The sequence below is a fragment of the Littorina saxatilis genome, linkage group LG11 (genome assembly GCF_037325665.1).
Source record: "Littorina saxatilis isolate snail1 linkage group LG11, US_GU_Lsax_2.0, whole genome shotgun sequence".
In the NCBI taxonomy this organism is placed as follows: Eukaryota; Metazoa; Mollusca; class Gastropoda; order Littorinimorpha; family Littorinidae; genus Littorina; species Littorina saxatilis.
In genome coordinates, this window is record NC_090255.1 from 16,971,845 (window position 1) to 16,993,297 (window position 21,453).

The 21,453-nt window shown below is 42.2% G+C and overlaps 1 protein-coding gene across 1 annotated transcript; it reads right to left on the bottom strand.

Moving 5' to 3' along the window:
* Positions 1 to 1,456: 1,456 nt before the first annotated feature.
* LOC138979886 (carbohydrate sulfotransferase 12-like) lies at positions 1,457 to 12,341 on the bottom strand. The gene is made up of 3 exons (XM_070352650.1): positions 10,359 to 12,341; positions 4,169 to 4,283; positions 1,457 to 3,715 (listed from the first exon to the last, which is right to left on the bottom strand). The coding sequence occupies exons 1-3, from the start codon at positions 10,495 to 10,497 to the stop codon at positions 2,551 to 2,553; spliced, it is 1,419 nt and encodes a 472-aa protein (XP_070208751.1). The 5' UTR covers positions 10,498 to 12,341; the 3' UTR covers positions 1,457 to 2,550.
* Between the last annotated feature and the right edge of the window lie 9,112 nt (positions 12,342 to 21,453).

The following is a 21,453-nucleotide window of genomic DNA, read 5'->3' on the forward strand; positions in this document are numbered from 1 at the left end:
GATGGCCGTGTTTCTAAAAACCCTTATTTTATTCTTAACTTGCCTTTTGGGGCATAACATAAAATGTAACAAGTGTTTGAAAGGTTTATGTGTTTTCGTTGCAAGTAGAACCCCCGCATTGGAGGGTAATGTTCTGTATATGTACTATGAAAATCTCAGAAAAAAACCAGTTTGAACATAATCATGCTGTGAATGTGCTTCTCTAAGTATTACAGTAAATGTTATGTAAAGTTAAAGCGACTGTTTACTGAGAACTAAGTAGTGACCAGTGTGTGTATGAGAGTGAGAGATTTTAAGAGAGCGAGCGAGAGAGAGAGAGAGAGAGTTATTGTTACCGTATTTCTCTGTATTTGTACATGCAGAATAGATCTGGAAATGAAATGGGGGTCCTTAACGTCCTCACAGGAAATTTTCCTTTTAGGGACATGAGTTGGGGATACGCTAATAGATCTGGAGCATGCAGTGCGACTACTTAAAGCTTTCTCCAATGTGTGAAGTTCGTTTAGTGAAGATCTTAAATAAGACTTTCTTCTATTCCAATTGCTTGTTTGTAGTCAGGAGTCAGAACGGACAACTTGCGGTACAAAGACAAGAAATTGATTTACTTACTTTAGAAGTACATGTACAAAAACTCTTCATTTCTTTCTCTCCGTCTTTCTCTGAATTTGTTGATGGAGATTCGGTCTCTTTTCCTTCTTCACTTTATCATGATGAAAGGGGTAAAAAGATGTCATAACACCCCCCGCGGGTTAGGGGGAAGAATTTACCCGATGCTCCCCAGCATGTCAATCAATCAATCAATGAGTCTTATATCGCGCATATTCCGTGGGTACAGTTCTAGGCGCTCTGCAGTGATGCCGTGTGAGATGAAATTTTATACGGCCAGTAGATTGCAGCCATTTCGGCGCATATTTACCTTTCACGGCCTATTATTCCAAGTCACACGGGTATAGGTAGACCATTATTAACTGTGCCTAAGCAATTTTGCCAGGAAAGACCTTTTTGTCAATCGTGGGATCTTTAACGTGCACACCCAATGTAGTGTACACGGGGGGGGGGGGGGGGGGGGGGGGGAGGTTTGGACACCAAAGAGAGTCTGCACACAAAGTTGACTCTGTGAAATAAATTTCCGCCGAACCTGGGATCGAACTCACGCTGACAGCGGCCAACTGAATACAAATCCAGCGCGCTACCAACTGAGCTATATCCCCGCCCCATGTCGTAAGAGGCGACTAACGGATTCTGTTTCTCCTTTTACCCTTGTTAAGTGTTTCTTGTATAGAATATAGTCAATGTTTGTAAAGATTTTAGTCAAGCAGTATGTAAGAAATGTTATGTCCTTTGTACTGGAAACTTGCATTCTCCCAGTAAGGTCATATATTGTACTACATGTACGTTGCAAGCCCCTGGAGCAATTTTTTGATTAGTGCTTTTGTGAACAAGAAAAAATTAACAAGTGGCTCTATCCCATCTCCCCCCTTTCCCCGTCGCGATATAACCTTGAACGGTTGAAAACGACGTTAAACACCAAATAAAGAAAAGAAAGATGTCATAAGAAAACACAAAAAGTTCTGAGATGATCAGAGTGGATAGAGACACAAGAACAAACAAAACAAACAAGCAATCTAACAAGCAAACACACACACTCAAAAAAGCAACAGGGTTTGAATGGTCAATCAAAAAGCAGATATCTTGCCCGTGAATTCAATTTCCAGGTTTTTCCTGCATGAAAAGTTTGATTGAAGTTTTAGGTTGGTTATCTGTGTGCAGGTTCTGTCTTTGTGCTCAATTCTTCCTCACTGCTTTTTGCATGTACTGCCTCGGAGGAGATTTTTTCTGTCTTTTTTGACCCATGAGTGCATATATAACTTGTTAATGATATGTTTTGCAGTTTTAGTAAAGTGTTTTGAAATTTTACAACACTGCCTTTATATATGTGTGTGTGTGTGTGTGTGTGTGTGTGTGTGAGAGAGAAAGAGTTTGTCTAAATGCACACCGCACAATGCCTCTGTCTGTCTGTCTATCCATCCATCAGTCATACTTTTGATCACTTTCAGCTCGGGCACCTGTCAGTGGATTCGCCAGAAATTTTGCATGACACTAAATTACATTTGCATTACTAATGCTACTTCTGTGCACATTACACTTGAGTGTTGCTTCTTTGAAATCGCGGTATCAGCAAAGTCCGCGTCCATTGATTGACCGTCATTACTGACACAACGGTCACACGCTAGTAAAAATACGAAGAAAAAAAAGTTGTATGCATGATCACAGAATGAAAAGTACATACTGAACATCGCACAATAAACATTTTAGAAAATTATCACAGCATCTCGGATGGCAGCACTATGGTACTGGTACAGTCGAACCCTTTCGACCTCCATCTCGAAAGCGACCACCTTCCCCACAACGACCATTCCGAAGTATCCCCAGATGAATTTTTCTTCTTTACAATTCTCCTTTTTATAGCAGCCACCTGTCTATATAACGACCACTTCTGGTCGTTCAGTTGGGTGGTCATTATTGACAGGTTCGACTGTAGAACTAACTTTACAAGTTAGTCAAGAAATCAAAACCGAACATTTCAAAATCAGCCTTGTAAAGTTTTCGAATGTTATTCTTCAGCTCTGCATCTACCGTTTCATAAGCTTCCTCAAATGCTGCGTGCCTCTGAAGATCAAGATCGGCCCTGTTCCGCACACTTCTTGAACGGGCTCCAAACAGAGCGTCTTCCATGGAAAAAGCGTCCAGCGTTTTAGTCAAATATTCCGAAAACTGTTCGCTTTCGCTGATAATGCCACGGATCTGAAAGACCCGCCACAGTCGTTTGCCGGCCTCCTCCAAGGTCATGCACTCTGTGATCTGGGACGACCATTTGAAGAACACGTTCCTCACCCCTTCTTTAATGGCGTCCTCGGCATGCTCTTCGTCCCAGCGCACCTTGCTTAACGTCCAGTTGTTCAGGCCGAGCAAGCTGGCTAAGTACGTAACGTCACTCGTCAGCGTCTCCACGTGCCCTATGACGTCATAGTCGACGTAGCAGGGCGAGCATTCCCACGTGACGGGCCGCACGTGCGTATCCTGCCGGTGAAGCGACGCGACGACCAAGCGGAGGAACTGAGAGAATGTCACATCGTGACCGCACGGCTGCTGAGTTGCTGTGGGAGACTCTTTCTTCAACGAGTCATGACCGATGCCGGCGAGGCCAAGCAGTGACGTCTGTGACATGTTCCCAGCCTGGTAGCCCCACGATTCCCAGTAGTAAGGGTTGGGCGAGAGGAGTTTATCCACATACGCTGACCACAGTCTTTGAAACGGACAACGTACAAACACAACTCTCTTCAAGTTCACAAGATAGGACTTCTCCTGCCATCCGGATTGGACCAGTTTGTTCAAGGGCGCGAACAGAATGTGGTTTCCGCTACGCTTCACGCGCATGCGCAATGCCTTAGCAGCAGAAATGGCATATGGGGAGATTACTGGGTTCGTTTCTTCGGCAGCAACCAGAAATCGTGTCAGAAAGGTGGACGCAATTTTGCCGACGGGACAGTAAAAGAGCTGATGTCGTTTGGAAACGAGACCGTCTGTTCTGAAGGTAGGTATCCCACCAGTGCCTCTGAACTCCTCGTCCGAATGTGTAGAGCAGTACCGGATTAGGATATCTTGTCTTTGGCGCATGCGCGTTTGGCCATCTGTGATGTAGCGGCCTTCGCTCCTGAAAGAAAGAACCAAAATAAAGTGCTTTAATTTATATTTATGTGGCATTTAAAAGATACAAAAAAACACGAAGAAAATAAAGACACATATTAAGACAGACATGCTTAAACACACACACGCACGCACACACACACGCACACATACACACACGCAGGCACGCTCACACGCACGCATGCACGCACGCACATACGCACGCGTGCGCTCTCTCCCCACACATACCATTTCTACTGCCAAATACTTGCAGTCACAAACGAACGACAAAGACACACTAACTAAACAAAACAAAAACAAAAAAACTGCTTATATAATACGGAGGTTGCAGTCATTGACGAAGGTGCTCCATGGAACCCATAACAAACATAATGAACCTGGATAGCGCTCAATACTCAAGAGGACATCGAACAATCTTATTTACTTCCACGTCATTTCTAATCAAATTTTAATTGATCACCATGTTGTCTTGTGACTCCTTTTCAGGGAGTGTGGTTCGTGGGGTTTCTTGAAGGCCCGAGGCTTGGTGGTCACTGGGTGGATGTATTGTTCGCTATTGTCTGATGATTCTTGGACTGCAAAAAAGGACAAAATATTAAAGTCAACACCCAACGGGGGCAGTTGCCTCGTGGATAAAAACGCCGGTGTAGTCGGAAAATAACACTGCGGGGAAAAAAACACTACTACAGTGTTTTTTCACCAGTAAAATATCACTGGGAGTGTTATTTTCCTAGGAAGATTACACTCCTTCACCCAGGTAAAAATGACTACGCCCAGGAAATTAACACTACCCCAAGGAAAAAAGACTGCTCTAGTTTAAAAGTGTACTTGCAAAAAAAAGAAGATTAAAATCCTTTCGAAGTGCGCACAGAGGTTCACCTAATACATTTTCTCTTGGGTTTCAGCTCTGCCATGGGGGTTGTGATCGAGCCACCTTCTCTCATCTCCACTTTGAGTATACAAGCTGATCGTGGTGTTCAGGTACATGGCAGCTGCCGTGATCTCTGTTTCTGTAGCCCAGAGACCATTTGCTGCCATCTTTGTCGATTTGAGGTATTCTTCTGTATCTTTTGTTTGTTTGTTTGCTTAACGCCCAGCCGACCACGAAGGGCCACATCAGGGCGGTGCTGCTTTGACATATAACGTGCGCCACACACAAGACAGAAGTCGCAGCACAGGCTTCATGATGTCTCACCCAGTCACATTATTCTGACACCGGACCAACCGTCCAGTCCTAGCACTAACTCCATAATGCCAGACGCCAGGCGGAGCAGCCAATAGATTGCCAATTTTAAAGTCTTAGGTATGACCCGGCCGGGGTTCGAACCCATGACCTCCCGATCACGGGGCGGACGCCTTACCACTAGGCCAACCGTGCCGGTTTCTTCTCTGTCCATACCAATATAACAGCCCAAAACGTCTTCGTTGTGTTTGATGGTTTCTACAACTGCGCGTCGGATCTTTTCATGAAAATCTGAAGACCCTGCGACCTCCAGGCTTAACGCTCTTAAAAAAAACAATTCCCGTCACCAATAATTGTTTCTGTTTGACGCGGAGCACCCACTTTCGTTTTCGGTCTGAAGGGCATTCTTTTAGGTGCGGCTAACCCCAGAGTCTTGCATTTCAGTCTTCTCCATGTGGAGTTCGTTGGGGTAAACTGCTTTGGAGGCGCAGGGTCAACCCTAACAATTTGTGATTCTGATGAGCCGTCAGGTTTTACCCGTTCGGAAGAGTCATAAACAGGTTCGGCTCTGTTCTGTAGCTTTCTCTTGCTTGAGCACAATTCACCTTTCCCGTCTTGCATCAACTGCTGATTGATGTTGACGTCATCAGACGATGAACTCTTGGGAACACTAGCACTGGCACTGCAGGAAGTGTCGAAAATGTTGGCGTCGTCAGTCGATGAACTCTGCGGAACACTAGCACCAGTATTCATTGAAGTTTGTGGACCGCAGTCGTTTGCAGCTTTGTACGGCTTTCAATTAACGGCATGTGCTGTTTGCTTTAAGATTGTGCCGTTAGGGGTTTTCAAAATGTAAGTCTGATTTTGATTGACAGCATGTACCACATAAGGACCTTGCCACGGCCGGAGTCTTCATTTTCCTCCCTTTCCTGTCCGCGCGACGCAGATTCCACAGAAGTACCTGCTCATCCACCACAAACATTCGCTTTTGGCCGTGGCGCTTTTCGTAGTCACGTTTCTGTCTGTCTTGCGCCTGAGTGATGTTCTCTGAAACTTTGTCCTTCACGACAGTGGACAGCTGCCTGATACTGTCCAGCCTTTGCTTGATATCTTCAGGACAAGACGTGTCTTCACAACCTTCGAAGACGCTGACATTAACGTCCTTGCTATCGGTCCTCAATCAGTCGGTAGTCGGGCTTGTCGGCCATACAGCAAAAAGAAAGGGGTGTACCGTGTGCTTTTCTGTGCGCTCGTTCTGAAGGCAAACAACACACCTGGTAAAGCATCAACCCAATCTTCTTCATCACAAAGAGTTTTCAGCAGCGAAGACTGGATTGTTCGGTAATTGTTTCTCTCAACAAAGCCATTGACCTGTGGATGATAGGCGCTTGTTATATTTTGTTTCACTCCACTCAGCCTGTGAAGCTCAGCAGACAGTTGATTCACGAATTCTCTTCCCTGGTCATTAATCTGTATCTTGGGACACCCGTGACGACAGATCAGTTCATAAAGGAACCTTGCAGTGTCTTTTGCCGACTTTGATGGCAGGGGCTTGGCTTCCACCCACTTGGTAAAATAGTCCACAGCAACAACGATACTGCTGAAACCACCTGGAGATTCTGGCATTGATGTGATGTCGATGCCGATCTGAGTCCATGGGGAAGATGGCACGGCGACACTCTGAAGAGATGGAGCTGACTTTTCAAGTCCGGGGAACAACACGGGCACTGAGTTCGGCTCACTGGGCCCTTCGTGCACAGAATCTAGAGTGTTAAGCCGAAGGCAGTCGGTTTCACCGGCTTGCCGAACGACTATATGTCGACTTCGTCTACGAATTAAAGTACCACACCACCTGTACTATCGGGTCTGTTTTTCAGTCAGCATGAACGCATGAGAATGTATGTGTGAAAGTGTCACAGACTTTCCCCCCCCTCCACCCCACTCCTCAACCCTTGTACGACCTGCTTTTTTCAGGTTTCAAAAAAGGGGTGGGTGGATGGGGGTTGGTTTCACTTCATTAAATTGAAAGCATTAAAAATGCCTTGATTGCTGTTCAACCACAGATCGCAAAATCGATGTTTGCATGTTCGTACTTTAAAGGCAAACTCCTAGCTCCTCGAGTAACTCACCATGGCAGATGTGGCCAGGATTATACATGTGATAAGACCACCCCTCCAATTGGACACATACGAACAATCAACATCCTGGGTGCTAGCTGTGCACTGTGGGCATTTTGGGGGATGATAGAATTAGTGGGCTTTTAAGACATTAATTTACCGAAACAATTCTAACTCACCACAGCGAGCAGACTGGGTGTTGGATTTTGGTATGTGACCAAGTGGAGGGATGGTCTTATCCCATGTAAAATCATGATCAGATCTGTTTTCACGAGAAGGGCCGTGGCTTTTACAACATATTACAAAATCGATGTCTGCATATAATAGTTCTAAAATTTTCGGGGCGAAGTTTGGCCGAAGGGAATGTTTCCAGTTTCCGGTGACAGCTTGAGTTACATCACGATCAATATCGTCACTTCCGTTTTGAAGGGTTCACAAAGCACTATGATTTGTTTTGTCAAACAACAGCGCGAGGTAGGAAATAGATGGTTTTAGAAGCAACGACAATGAAACAATACCCAGAGGATTCCAGTAAATTAGAAGAGAACGACCCAATGGAGAGAGAGAGAGAGAGAGAGAGAGAGAGAGAGAGAGAGAGAGAGAGAGAGAAAGAGAGAGAGAGAGAGAGAAAGAGAGAGAGAGAGAGTTGAATTGAATTAAATTGAATTGAACTTTATTTAACAAGGATAAAGATTTAAGGCTACGCCTTTTCTTACAATCTGTCCTTGGGACGCATAGACACACAATTATATAATTAAAAAATGAAAATTAAAAAGTTAAAAAGTTAACCAACAAAAGTGTTTGTTTGTTTGTTTGTTTGTTTATTTGTTGCTTAACGTCCAGCCGACTACGCAGAGCCATATCAGGACGAGGAAGGGGGGGGTGAAGGGGGCCACTTGTCAAGCGATTCCTGTTTACAAATGCACTAACCCATTACTTGTGTCCCAGCAGGCTTTAGTAAAACTAAATTAATACCTACTGGAAGATTACCAGTTTCCAGTATGTTAAAATAGGCTTAACCTATCTACTGCTGGACTTACATCAGAACACTAACAGATTAAACTATACATGAATCGCGAGACAAGCGGCAAGAAAAGAGATTTTTGGAAAAAATACAGGTGAATGAGCAAGAAGGCAGAAAAAAGAAAAGAATTCATGAAGAAAAAGAGAGCATGACAGGAAAGAGGAACCAAAAATCTACCTAACAGCAAACTAGAAAGCTCCTGCGGTTCCAAAAACAGGAGGGGCCTTTAATTTCATAACCGCAGTGCCCCACTGCGGGAATGATGATGACGATGATGATGATGAAGATGGGGCATGAAGAGCATACATATGTGGTTCTTCATAAAATCAAATGCATAGCAAGTAATTATAAGTACAAGCTGGTAGCAATCGAACATGTAGCAATAGTGTAACAAAAATATGTTCAGAATATACAATGCACAGCATATCTTTGACGTAATACTAAGTGTGGTAAATCAAAAGGCGTTAAACTACTCAGACATTAAGTGGTTTTTAACACATTTTTTAAAACTTTTTAATGACTTTAAGTGCTTAAAGGATGATGGAAGTGAATTCCAAACTGAAGTACCCGAAAAAGCAAGACTGGTCTTATACAGGTCAATTCGTGGAATTGGTGGGATCAAGTTGACCGACCCATATCTGTGGGTAGCTTTATTAAATAATGATGTAATGTAAATCGGCACTTTACCGTAATACAATTTATGCATGAAAATGGCTTTGTTTAACTTGAGATGCTTTTCCAGTGGAAGAAAGTTAAGCATTTTTAATTTCATATCTGTTGAGGCATTATCCTTTACGAGGAGTTTGGCCGAGCGGCGATAGAGAGAGTCTAACTTTTTCAAGTGGACATCACTGCTGCCATCCCAGAGCGTCGAAACATAATTAATGTGAGGCATTACATGAGCATGGTGGAACATTTCCAGAGTCCTTCTGTCGGTATATTGCTTTAACTTGGATAAGAGGAAAACGTTCTTGGCTACTTTCTTGCAAATATGCTGTAATTGTGCCTGCCACTTGAATTCACAATCAAGAATTACCCCTAAAACGCGATGCTGTTGAACTTGTTCAATTGATTGCGTACCAATAGTAAGATTTAGTTTGAGTGGAGAAATCTGATGTTTTTGTCTGGTTGCAATTACCATACTTTTAGTTTTTATTGGATGGACAAGCATAGCATTAGCACTACACCAGTTATTTACATCGTTTAAAGCTGTTTGAAGGGAGGACTCTATTACTGGAACAGACTTTCCACTTGAATGAAGAGAAGAATCGTCAGCAAAAAAATCACTTCTTACATTACTATCAGAAATGTGCAGTGGCAGATCATTGATATACAGACAGAACAAGATCGGCCCAAGCACTGACCCTTGAGGCACCCCGCATTTCACAGTCTCCTCAGTAGATATTTTACAGTTTAGGGCAGTATATTGAGATCTGTCCTGTAAATAGGAAGCAAAAAAGTTACACACTGAACTGTTTCTGATATACAACTGTAATTTCTTCAGTAAAATTGAATGATCAACAAGATCAAACGCTTTTTTAAAGTCGAGAAACACAGCACCACTGATTTCAGATCGGTTTGTTGCAGACAACCAGGTGTCGCATAGCGTGGTAAGGGCGCTGTGACAAGAGTGATTTGTTCGAAAACCAGATTGAAATTGATGGAAAAGGTTTCTGCTTTCTATGTACGCGAGCAAATGTTTGTGGATATGTTTTTCCAATGGTTTGGATAAAATGGGTAATAAGGAAATGGGTCTAAAATTATTTGGGTCGGATAAATTTCCGCCTTTATGGAGTGGAGAGAGAGAGGATTTAATCCAGAAAACATTATACCTTGCAAATACCCCTCCCCCCCCTCCCCTCTTCCCCCCAAAGCAACAACAACAACTACAACAAAAATAACAACAGCAACGAACACAGCAGCATAAATAACAACAACAACAACAAATTAAATAAAATGAAATAGAAAATGACGCAAGCAACAATTTAGTTGACAAGAACAGTTGTGCAGGGTCAGTTTGGTGAATGTTACGGGATACTTATTGAAAAACAACAACATCAAGTTTACTTTCATAACCATCAAATTACGTCATTCATCGTGGTGATCATTGTGGTAATCGAGTCATCATCAACATCGTCGTCGTCGTCGATTGCATCATCATCATCATCATCCCCTTCCTCCTCTTCGTCATCATCATCATCATCGTCAAGCATCATCATCATCATCGTGCATCATCATCATTATCATCATCATCGTGCATCATCATCATTATCATCATCATCATCACCATCATCGTCATCATCATCATCATCATCATCATCCTTACCTGAACTGAGCGCAGTGACGGCATAGAGCACCACAGCCACCAGCGCCAGCACCACCACCTTCATTCGCCAGCCCAGCTGCCACCACCCACAACGACAACGACGACAACGCAGGCAGAGAGGCTTGCGAAGGCTCAGCATCCTCTCTGGTGATACGCTTGCTCCAATCTGTCTCTAGCTTTGGTTTTTGAGAGATAGATAATTATGTACGTGTTTTTTTCTCCACAGTAACCATGTGTGCACATGTATTCTTCTTCGTTCTCAATACCCACATGGGGCCAAGACCTGAGAAGTTAGACGAAGTGCTCCCCCTAAAACGGAGTATGGCTACCTGAAATGGTAGAGGGGAGGGGAGTGGGGCGGTCATACACGTAAAAACACACGAGTGTACGTGAGCGTTGCAGCCCATGAAATATGAAGAAGAAGAACAAGAAACGCAGTGTATTTTGATTCTGTCACTTGAACAAAATGTCAAGAACCACGGAGTGCCAGCACTGTAGAAACACACGAACTGTATTGAAACACATGTAAGTAACTGGGGCATTAGTGAAAACAGAAATAAAGTTGGGAAGACTCGATGGCATGACGGCCAGACATCCATAAGCTAGCGGAGATCCATTGCTAGTTCATCCCTGGTGTCTCTGGGGATATGTTGCTGCAGCGCGTTTCTTAGCGTGGGCGCCCGAGGAACGCTTTTACGCGTATGAAACGGCTTGCTCAAGGTTGGCGCTGTAAGACCCGGCGCTCACATATGTAACACCAGCAGGACAGACGACGCACTGCAGATTATTGAGGTGATTCTTTTTTTTCCCCAGCCCGCTACACGTTGCGGGAAAAGAAAACAGGCCAAGTACTCGTCATAATCCCTATCACAGCATGACATTGTAGTGTAGTGGCGCCTGCGCAGATGGATTTTGCCCTTAAGCGCTTTGGCACCGCCTCAAGAGGTATAGTGCTCAACAACAAGAATGGCGAGTTCAAGTTCAAAGACGAATTTTTCTTTGATAAGACGGTTCTAGTGCATAAATTGCACCAATTAAGAGATGTCGAGAAAGTATTTTAACTCTAGATCTATGTGACGATTAACTTTGGCTGAACGTGTTTCTTATAACGATCGTTGTCTACAACGCATCATGACACATTTCGTCGCTTATGACCCATGCCAGTTTCGCTTTCAAACTCGATCACATCCGCACAGAAGGTAACATTTCGTCCGCTGTCTTGCAAACACTAGCAGAAAAGCGGACCGTTTGCTGGTTGTCTCCCAAGGATAAAAAGCGATCAGCGAGGGCGCTCACGCTATGAAACGTAGCGCCGCACCGTACTGATGATCTGTGAAGCCAAGTTTAGTCACGACTGTCTTTGGCTGGCTGAAACTATTTGAATAATAGCTGATGCTTCACAATGGGGCTTTCTTCGTCATGCAAAATAGAACAGTCGATGCAAGCATTTTGCAACTCGCATGAACGTTTTCTGTTGCAGGAATTATATACTTGTCCACAAAAAAGACGTCATGCATGGCCCAAGAATAAATACATATCGCTTGATAATACAGAGATATATTTTAGAATCTTTACATTGTTTTCCAATTTTAATAAAAGCTGAAAAAACCCGAAGTGAACACACACGTTTCTAAGCAGGGTCATTAGAAAACAGTCGCTTGTCATTTGGACACAACACTCACTCTTGCGTTTCCTGGGTGCTTTGGTGCACACGTTTTTGCTTTCCTTTTTAGATTTAGGTTACACACTTTGTACACTTTTACATTTAGTCAAGTTTTGACTAAATGTTTTAACATAGAGGGGGAATCGAAACGAGGGTCGTGGTGTATGTGTGTGTGTGCGTGCGTGCGTGCGTGTGTGTAGAGCGATTCAGACCAAACTACTGGACCGATCTTTATGAAATTTTTCATGAGAGTTCCTGGGATTGATATCCCCGAACAATATTTTTCTTTTTTTGGATAAATGTCTTTGATGACGTCATATCCGGCTTTTCGTGAAAGTTGAGGCGGCACTGTCACGCTCTTATTTTTCAACCAAGTTGGTTGAACTTTTGGTCAAGTAATCTTCGACGAAGCCCGGACTTCGGTATTGCATTTCAGCTTGGTGGCTTAAAAATTAATTAATGACTTTGGTCATTAAAAATCGGAAAATTGTAAAAAAATTATTTTTTTTATAAAACGATTTAAATTTACGTTCATCTTATACTCCATCATTTTCTGATTCCAAAAACATATAAATATGTTATATTTAGATTAAAAACAAGCTCTGAAAATTAAAAATATAAAAATTATTATCAACATTAAATTGTTGAAATCAATTTAAAAACACTTTCATCTTATTCCTTGTCGGTTCCTGATTCCAAAAACATATAGATATGATATGTTTGGATTAAAAACACGCTCAGAAAGTTAAAACGAAGAGAGGTACAGAAAAGCGTGCTATCCTTCTCAGCGCAAGTACTACCCCGCTCTTCTTGTCAATTTCACTGCCTTTGCCATGAGCGGTTGACTGACGATGCTACGAGTGATACGGTCTTGCTGAAAAAGTGCATTGCGTTCCGTTTCTTTCTGTGAGTTCGACAGCTACTTGACTAAATGTTGTATTTTCGCCTTACGCGACTTGTTCTTTCTTCCGTGAACACGAAGGGAACAACTCCCTATATCAAAGTTGCCTTTTCATAATTATTTCTTCTAAATGCCTATGATCCACGATTTGGAAATCGACGACGAAAATGTACGATGAGGCACCCCTATAATCAAAAAAGAAAACACACTGCGCAGCTCAGGTTAAATTTAAGCAGACGCCGAACCCAGATCGTGCAGTTTTGTTTAAACCACAGTCGATTTTCACTTCGCTCTTTGCTTCAATATTGTGTTTTAACCATAGACCATTATTTTATCCTGTTTTAACACACGGTAACTTCGCAACACAGACGCAGAAGACTGAGAAGAGAAGTGAAGTGGGGAAAGTTTTCAAATTGAAGCCCTCTTCATCCGAGCGTAGCCTACAATTGTCAGTTCTGAAAGCGATGGACAAGAGGCTTTTGTGGTCTCTGACGTGGCGTGTCGATCCCGGTTGAAGAGAAGCGCACGTGCCGCGTCAGTAAAGCCGTGAATCCCGCACCGTGTGACAAATAAAGGAATACACAAGTGATAAACAAGAATTAAAACAAAAAACACACACAAACGCACACACGCACGCACGTACGCGCGCACACACACACACACACGCACGCATCGTGCGCACGCACGCACACACACACACACACACACACACACACACACACACACACACACACACACACACACACACACACCCTATCGAACGATGCAGAAGAAGAAGAAGAAAAATTTGAGTTTATGGAACATTTCATCATTGACAAAACGAAGCATTCAATACAGGCTCGCTCTATCGATTTTTAAAGTGGACGAGCAAGGCATACACAAACAGGCAATTTGTTCTGAGTCCCCCACATCTGAAAACGTCTCCCATCAGTATAAAAAAAAAGAGAGAAAAAAGAAAGGTAAGTTGTTGGAACGTTTGTTATTGACAAAACAATACGTTACAGTCACAAATATATCGACCCACACTGACAGACAAACAATAAGTAGAGAAAACTTAGCTTGATGGAATGTGCGGCCGCTTGCTAGGAAGTCACAAGTGATTTGCTTAATTGTAATGTATTTTTACAGTGAAGAATCGAGTATCTCAGGCACGTTTACTTTTTTTTCAAATATATCCCTCTATATCCTTTCTTTCTTCTATTATGTTTCACTACAACTTTCCGTTTAAAACGCACGATCGTACTTTAAGACAATGTAGCTACAAGTACTATTTTACTGATATCCTGGTTGCTTCTGGGCAAACTCAACAATGCCTTATTGACGCCGGATAAAAAGCGTACCTGGTAAACTCATGTTAACTTTTCCCCCCGAGTCTGTGACAAGAAGCGGTTTCCTGAGGCCTTGATCAAGTTCGCTCAGCTACGTCATGTCAGTCGATCATGAGTGGAGATTAGCGTGTTTAAAAACTGTACGACTCGAAGATGAATGTTGTGTGCGCTTTTCCTTTATGACTGCCTTAATACCTGTCATGTATGTACTTTGCTTTCATCAAAATAATCTGAGCAATGGCTGATTACAAAAATAAAGAAAAGAAGTAGAAAAAAATCAGAAAACAAGTCGCGTAAGGCGAAAATACAATATTTAGTCAAGTAGCTGTCGAACTCACAGAATGAAACTGAACGCAATGCAACGCAGCAAGACCATATACTCGTGGTCCACCGCTCACGGCATAGGCAGTGAAATTGACAAGAAGAGCGGGGTAGTGGTTACGCTATCTGCATAGCACGCTTTTCTGTACCTCTCTTCGTTTTAACTTTCTGAGCGTGTTTTTAATCCAAACATATCATATCTATATGTTTTTGGAATCAGGAACCGACAAGGAATAAGATAAAAGTGTTTTTAAATTGATTTCGAAAAAACAATTTTGATAATAATTTTTATATATTTAATTTTCAGAGCTTGTTTTTAATCCGAATATAACATATTTATATGTTTTTGGAATCAGCAAATGATGGAGAATAAAATAAACGTAAATTTGGATCGTTTTATACATTTTTATTTTTTTTTACAATTTTCAGATTTTTAATGACCAAAGTCATTAATTAATTTTTAAGCCACCAAGCTGAAATGCAATACCGAACCCCGGGCTTCGTCGAAGAGTACTTGACCAAAATTTCAACCAATTTGGTTGAAAAATGAGGGCGTGACAGTGCCGCCTCAACTTTCACGAAAAGCCGGATATGACGTCATCAAAGACATTTATCCAAAAAATGAAAAAAACGTTCGGGGATTTCATACCCAGGAACTCTCATGTCAAATTTCATAAAGATCGGTCCAGTAGTTTAGTCTGAATCGCTCTACACACACACACACACAGACACACACACAGACACACGCACATACACCACGACCCTCGTTTCGATTCCCCCTCGATGTTAAAATATTTAGTCAAAACTTGACTAAATATAAAAAGAAGCAGAGAAAGGTTTTCTTCGCGTGCGCCTAACTTGAAATGCTTGTAAGCTCGACTAGTGTGTGTGTGTGTGTGTGTGTGTGTGTGTGTGTGTGTGTGCGTGTGTGTGTTTGAATATCTGCGAGCGTGCGCGTGTGTGCGTGCGTGCGTACGTGTGTGTGCGTGTTTGTGTGTTTGTGTGCGCGTACGTGCGTGCGTGCGTGCGCGCGTGTGTTGTTTCTGTTTTTATATTTAGTCAAGTTTTGACTAAATATTTTAACATCGAGGGGGAATCGAAACGAGGGTCGTGGTGTATGTGCGTGCGTGTGTGTGTCTGTCTGTCTGTCTGTGTGTGTGTGTGTGTAGAGCGATTCAGACTAAACTACTGGACCGATCTTTATGAAATTTGACATGAGAGTTCCTGGGTATGATATCCCCATACGTTTTTTTCATTTTTTGGATAAATGTCTTTGATGACGTCATATCCGGCTTTTCGTGAAAGTTGAGGCGGCACTGTCACGCCCTCATTTTTCAACCAAATTGGTTAAAATTTGGTCAAGTAATCTTCGACGAAGCCCGGACTTCGGTATTGCATTTCAGCTTGGTGGCTTAAAAATTAATTAATGACTTTGGTCATTAAAAATCTGAAAATTGTAAAAAAAAAAAAAAAATTTATAAAACGATCCAAATGTACGTTTATCTTATTCTCCATCATTTGCTGATTCCAAAAACATATAAATATGTTATATTCGGATTAAAAACAAGCTCTGAAAATTAAATATATAAAAATTATTATCAAAATTAAATTGTCCAAATCAATTTAAAAACACTTTCATCTTATTCCTTGTCGGTTCCTGATTCCAAAAACATATAGATATGATATGTTTGGATTAAAAACACGCTCAGAAAGTTAAAACAAAGAGAGGTACAGAAAAGCGTGCTATCCTTCTTAGCGCAACTACTACCCCGCTCTTCTTGTCAATTTCACTGCCTTTGCCATGAGCGGTGGACTGACGATGCTACGAGTATACGGTCTTGCTGAAAAATGGCATTGCGTTCAGTTTCATTCTGTGAGTTCGACAGCTACTTGACTAAATATTGTATTTTCGCCTTACGCGACTTGTTTGTTACTGCTATTGTTTTATTGAAATTCAGTCCAGTTCGATCTTATATTTTCTGGTCACATGTTACCTGTTTATCGATTACATCAAACACACACCGCTTCGAACAAACGGAAAGAGCCAGAAACACAAAAGTCAAAACCAGCCCCGCAGCATGCACGCGTCTCCGGTTTCAACCCATTTATTGATCATACACAATTTTTAGTACGGAACTAGTCCGCTCCTGTAAAAAACATACACAATTCATGGTATCATGGGTATGGGTTTGCCGAGACAAACGTGATAGATCTCAGGGCGATAAGTCAGGTCTTTGGACGAAACCGAATCCCTTTCGACTGATCGGATGAATGCTCGCGTTTGAATGGAAAAATCGACGCTTGTGTACCCGACCTTGCTGTTCGTATTGATACATCACGGGCCGAAGCTCGTTTGACGGTTTGATTGGCTAAGCCCAAAAGTTTTGAAATGATGAAAGTCGCTCGTTCACACTTCAATGCTTAAATTTGTATTGTTCTCTCTCTCTCTCTCTCTCTCTCTCTCTCTCTCTCTCTCTCTCTCTCTCTCTCTCTCTCTCTCTCTTTCTCTCTCTCTCTCTCTCTCTCTCTCTCTCTCTCGAGGGTGCTCTCTCTCTCTCTCTCTCTCTCTCTCTCTCTCTCTCTCTCTCTCTCTCTCTCTCTCTCTCTCTCTCTCTCTCATAGATAGTCCTTGTTTTCACTACGTTACATTTATGACGCTTAATATTTGTGTATAATATGTAATGTGTAAATATTCATATGTTGGTCTACCTTTTTTTTCTACGTGAATGTCCGTGTAAATATGTGATTAGATTAGTCCTCTCTCTGGGCGAGGGCTGGTTGAAAAAAAGCTCGTTGTATTGCTTATGCCACAACCCTCGAAAAATAAAATTTGATTTGATTTGATTTGATCTCTCTCAAAAAAGAAGCTCAACTGCTTAGCTGCTTCTGTGTAGATTTTTGTTAAATTTTAATTTTTTAAACGAATTCCATTCTTAAAAGCCACTAATGTCAATGTGCGAAATTAATTCATAAAATTCCCTTTCTGGACAGGAAGCAATTCGATGTTCGTTTTTGGTATGTGTCCAAGTGGTGGGATGTTCTTATCCCATGAATGTAAAACGAGCCTGGGCAGATTGTAGAGTCAGTGTGAGCAGAACTGTTTTTGCAAGAAGGACTGCGCCTTTACCGTTATAATAATAATAATAATAATAATAATAATAATAATAATAATAATAATAATAAGAAGAAGAAGAAGAAGAAGAAGAAGAAGAAGAAGAAGAAGAAGAAGAATAATGCATAACATTTATATAGCACATGTATCCAGGGTTTAACCGTCCTGCTCAAAGCGCTGTACAATCAAAATACTACGACAAGCTGCAGGTAGAAAAATACGAACAAGTCGAGCGTTAATTCTCAATGCATCGATGTGGGCTTTTGAGATATATTCTCAACGATGATTAAATATTGGTAGTAAACTTGTGCAGGAATTTTGAATAATAGTTATCTAGCTCGTACGTATTATCCGTTTAGCCATGCCATTTTACATGGTTGGACGCTTTGGAATGAAAGTCTTCGGCCTGCCTCTAAGCAAAACTTTGTCGTCATCTGAACAAGCATAATAATTATGTAGAACACGAACATCGCCACAAACGTGTTTTTTTACAAGACTACGGATAAAATTGATCAGTAAACAATCCACTCTAATTCCGTGATGATTCAGTGGGTAGAATCTACAGAATCCACGATCTTACGTATATGTTTTGCAAATGCTACAGGTGGACAATTCCTGTCATTTTAACTAGTATTCTATTTTTCAAAATCAGGCTGATGCAACTCGTTCATTGTGCACTATCTACTAACCAATCTTTTTACAATAAAGAACGCATAATAAGCACATGTACTAGAACAGAAATAATGAAAACCGTAGTCACCTTGAAAGTTTGGTTCGACACACACGTTTACACTGAACGTTTCAACCTAAAGTCTTCTTCAGCAAATACATTTGGAAGACAGTCGCTTATTTTAAAAAAATGTATTGTTGTTTTGTTTTGGTACGTATAGTTCAGTACAGCAATGATCTTAGTTTCTGTTCTGTTTTCGCCCCACGAAAACAAATATTCAAAATTATTCACATTTAAGTCGTATCACAAATATGGAAGATTGAAAGAAAAATAATCATGGTGATATACGGAAAAAAAGAGTTCTTCTTCTTGTCGTTCGCTGTTAATCGTCAGTCCGGACTGCAGGGCGAAACCATCCTGACCTCAGGTCAAAATGAGTTCGGCTCATTCTATCCCTGACAGGATGCCTTGGTTTTCTTTCTGTGGGTAAGAAATTGATTTTTTTTTGATTTTTTTTTTAACATATTTAGATCTTTTCGTAATGTGTTATAGATATAAGCAGATTCGCGATCGTCGATAATGATTTTTCATGGTGTTGTGTAATTTTTAAATTACAAAGGAATTGATATGTAAGACAGTTTCAAGCGAGCTATTTTTCGCGGCTGTATTTATTGTGCAAACAACTCGAAATATGGCAAAAATGTCACGTGATAATCAACCGTTTGGTTTCGGCGCTCGCTGGAGCAGACGATTTTTTCTGACAGTGATGCAACCATATATTACGGTCTCCTTCCGGCAGCAGTCCCAAAATTTCGACTTGTTTTGACCTTAGAACGATGTCTTTATCATAACTGTGAAGAACAGAACGGAGATCACTGTCGAAGTCGGCCAATCTGCAATCATTTTCGTCTCGCGAACACTGTTCGCGAACAACATATGGGAGATAACTCTGTATTCTTGTTTTGATAGATTCGCGTAGGACTTTAGCGTCCGGTCAGAGAGATAACTGGCGATAGCCGTGGAGCGATGATGATCAGAATGGGGCGAAACGTGCTGTCCTCTCAACAAAAAAAAGAGTTCAGAAGCGGAGAAACGAACCAGCGTGGATGGCCGCTGTCGATTGAAAATTCAGATACCTCGAACTGTCTCTAAATAACGTTTCTTCGTTATCTTCAAAAGCATACACCAAATACTGTATTTGCTGTATGCGTATTTGAGTAATTTAAAATACTTGAAAGGAAAAATACGTGGTATGTTTAGGTATGCTTATTATCTCGTTTAGGTATTGTAGCTGAGATTCATTAAAAAGCGAAACATTTAAGTTTACTTACCATACCAATCGATCTCTGCATCCTACCCTCTCCCCCTCACACACACATACACACAGACTCACTACACACATAAACACACGCACACACAGACAGACAGACAGACAGACAGACACACACACACAGACACACACACACACACACACACCATCTGCGCTTGTACACGTAACACTCACCATTTAACACCAACTCAAACACAGAATCCCAATCAAAATAGGGGCTCTAGATAATCACCCTGGCATGACAAAGCATGCGCAGAATAGGCCTACCACTGGAAGGTATAAAGTTCATGTGTGCACCTTTGCAGTTCAGACCACTGTGTTCGCGGCGTTTGTCATTGCCATCGACTGTGTAAGCCGCATTAGATTTGTCCACGCGACAATCGACAGGGCAAACAGAGGCTAAGTGGCAGGATAAATAATTGAACGAGGATTTTCAAACTCGGAATCGTTTCGCCTTTCTAACGATTTTAAATGGCCTTTTTATTCCGCTGCCACCACATTACTTCAAATCAGTAACTAAAAATGTCTCTCTCTCTCCCCCCCCCCCCCCCCCCCACTCCCAGATTGGTATGCCGAATACGCTTTAAAATCAAATTGTTTCTTGAGAAAGCAGTTCGGCTCACCATTTCAGATTTTGACAGCGTTTCACATGGAATAAGTCCACCCCATGCACTGTGTGGAGCGTGCCTTTACTGCTGGACAACCGTCGTCTTCTTCACATGGAATAAGTCCACCCCATGCACTGTGTGGAGCGTGCCTTTACTGCTGGACAACCGTCGTCTTCTTCACATGGAATAAGTCCACCCCATGCACTGTGTGGAGCGTGCCTTTACTGCTGGACAACCGTCGTCTTCTTCACATGGAATAACTCCACCCCATGCACTGTGTGGAGAGTGCCTTTACTGCTGGACAACCGTCGTCTTCTTCACATGGAATAAGTCCACCCCATGCACTGTGTGGAGCGTGCCTTTACTGCTGGACAACCGTCGTCTTCTTCACATGGAATAAGTCCACCCCATGCACTGTGTGGAGCGTGCCTTTACTGCTGGACAACCGTCGTCTTCTCTTCCTCTTTGTTTATGGGCTGAAACTCCCACAGATTTATTACGTATATGACCATTTATATCCCCTCCTCCCATTTAGGCAGCCATACGCCGCTTTCGGGGGAATGCTTGGTATTTTTGTGTTTCTAAAACCCACCGAACTCTGACATGGATTATAGGATCTTTTCTCTGCGCACTTGGTCTTGTCCTCGCGTGTACACACGAAGGGGGATAAGGCACAAGCAGTTCCACACTTAATTTGACCTGGAAGATCGGAAAGATCCCCACACCTAACCCACCAAGCGCGGCCGGGATTCGAACCAACGACCTTCCGCTTGGGAGGCCGGTGTAACACGAGAAAATTACCCCCACGAGATTTTTACTCCGGAGTAAACATTTCGTACGAAAAAGTTACCCCCTTTATGAAAAAAGCACTCCCCCATTGCACGAGAAAATTACTCCCCAAGACAGGTGAGTTCAGAGTAAACATTTCGTACAAAAATGTTACTCTGCTGACGAATAAATAACGAATAAATTACTTCACCCCAACACGAGCAATTTAACTTCCCATGCCAGGTGTACGAAATTTGTACTCCCTTGTCCCCTGTTAGTCTTGGTGGTGGAAGGGGTGGAAGGAGGGTAGCGCGACATTCGTGGGCGCTAGATCACTTATTGGCATTATCCCTTCGCCCGCATCCCATTTTTGCGTACGAGATTTTGACTGGAA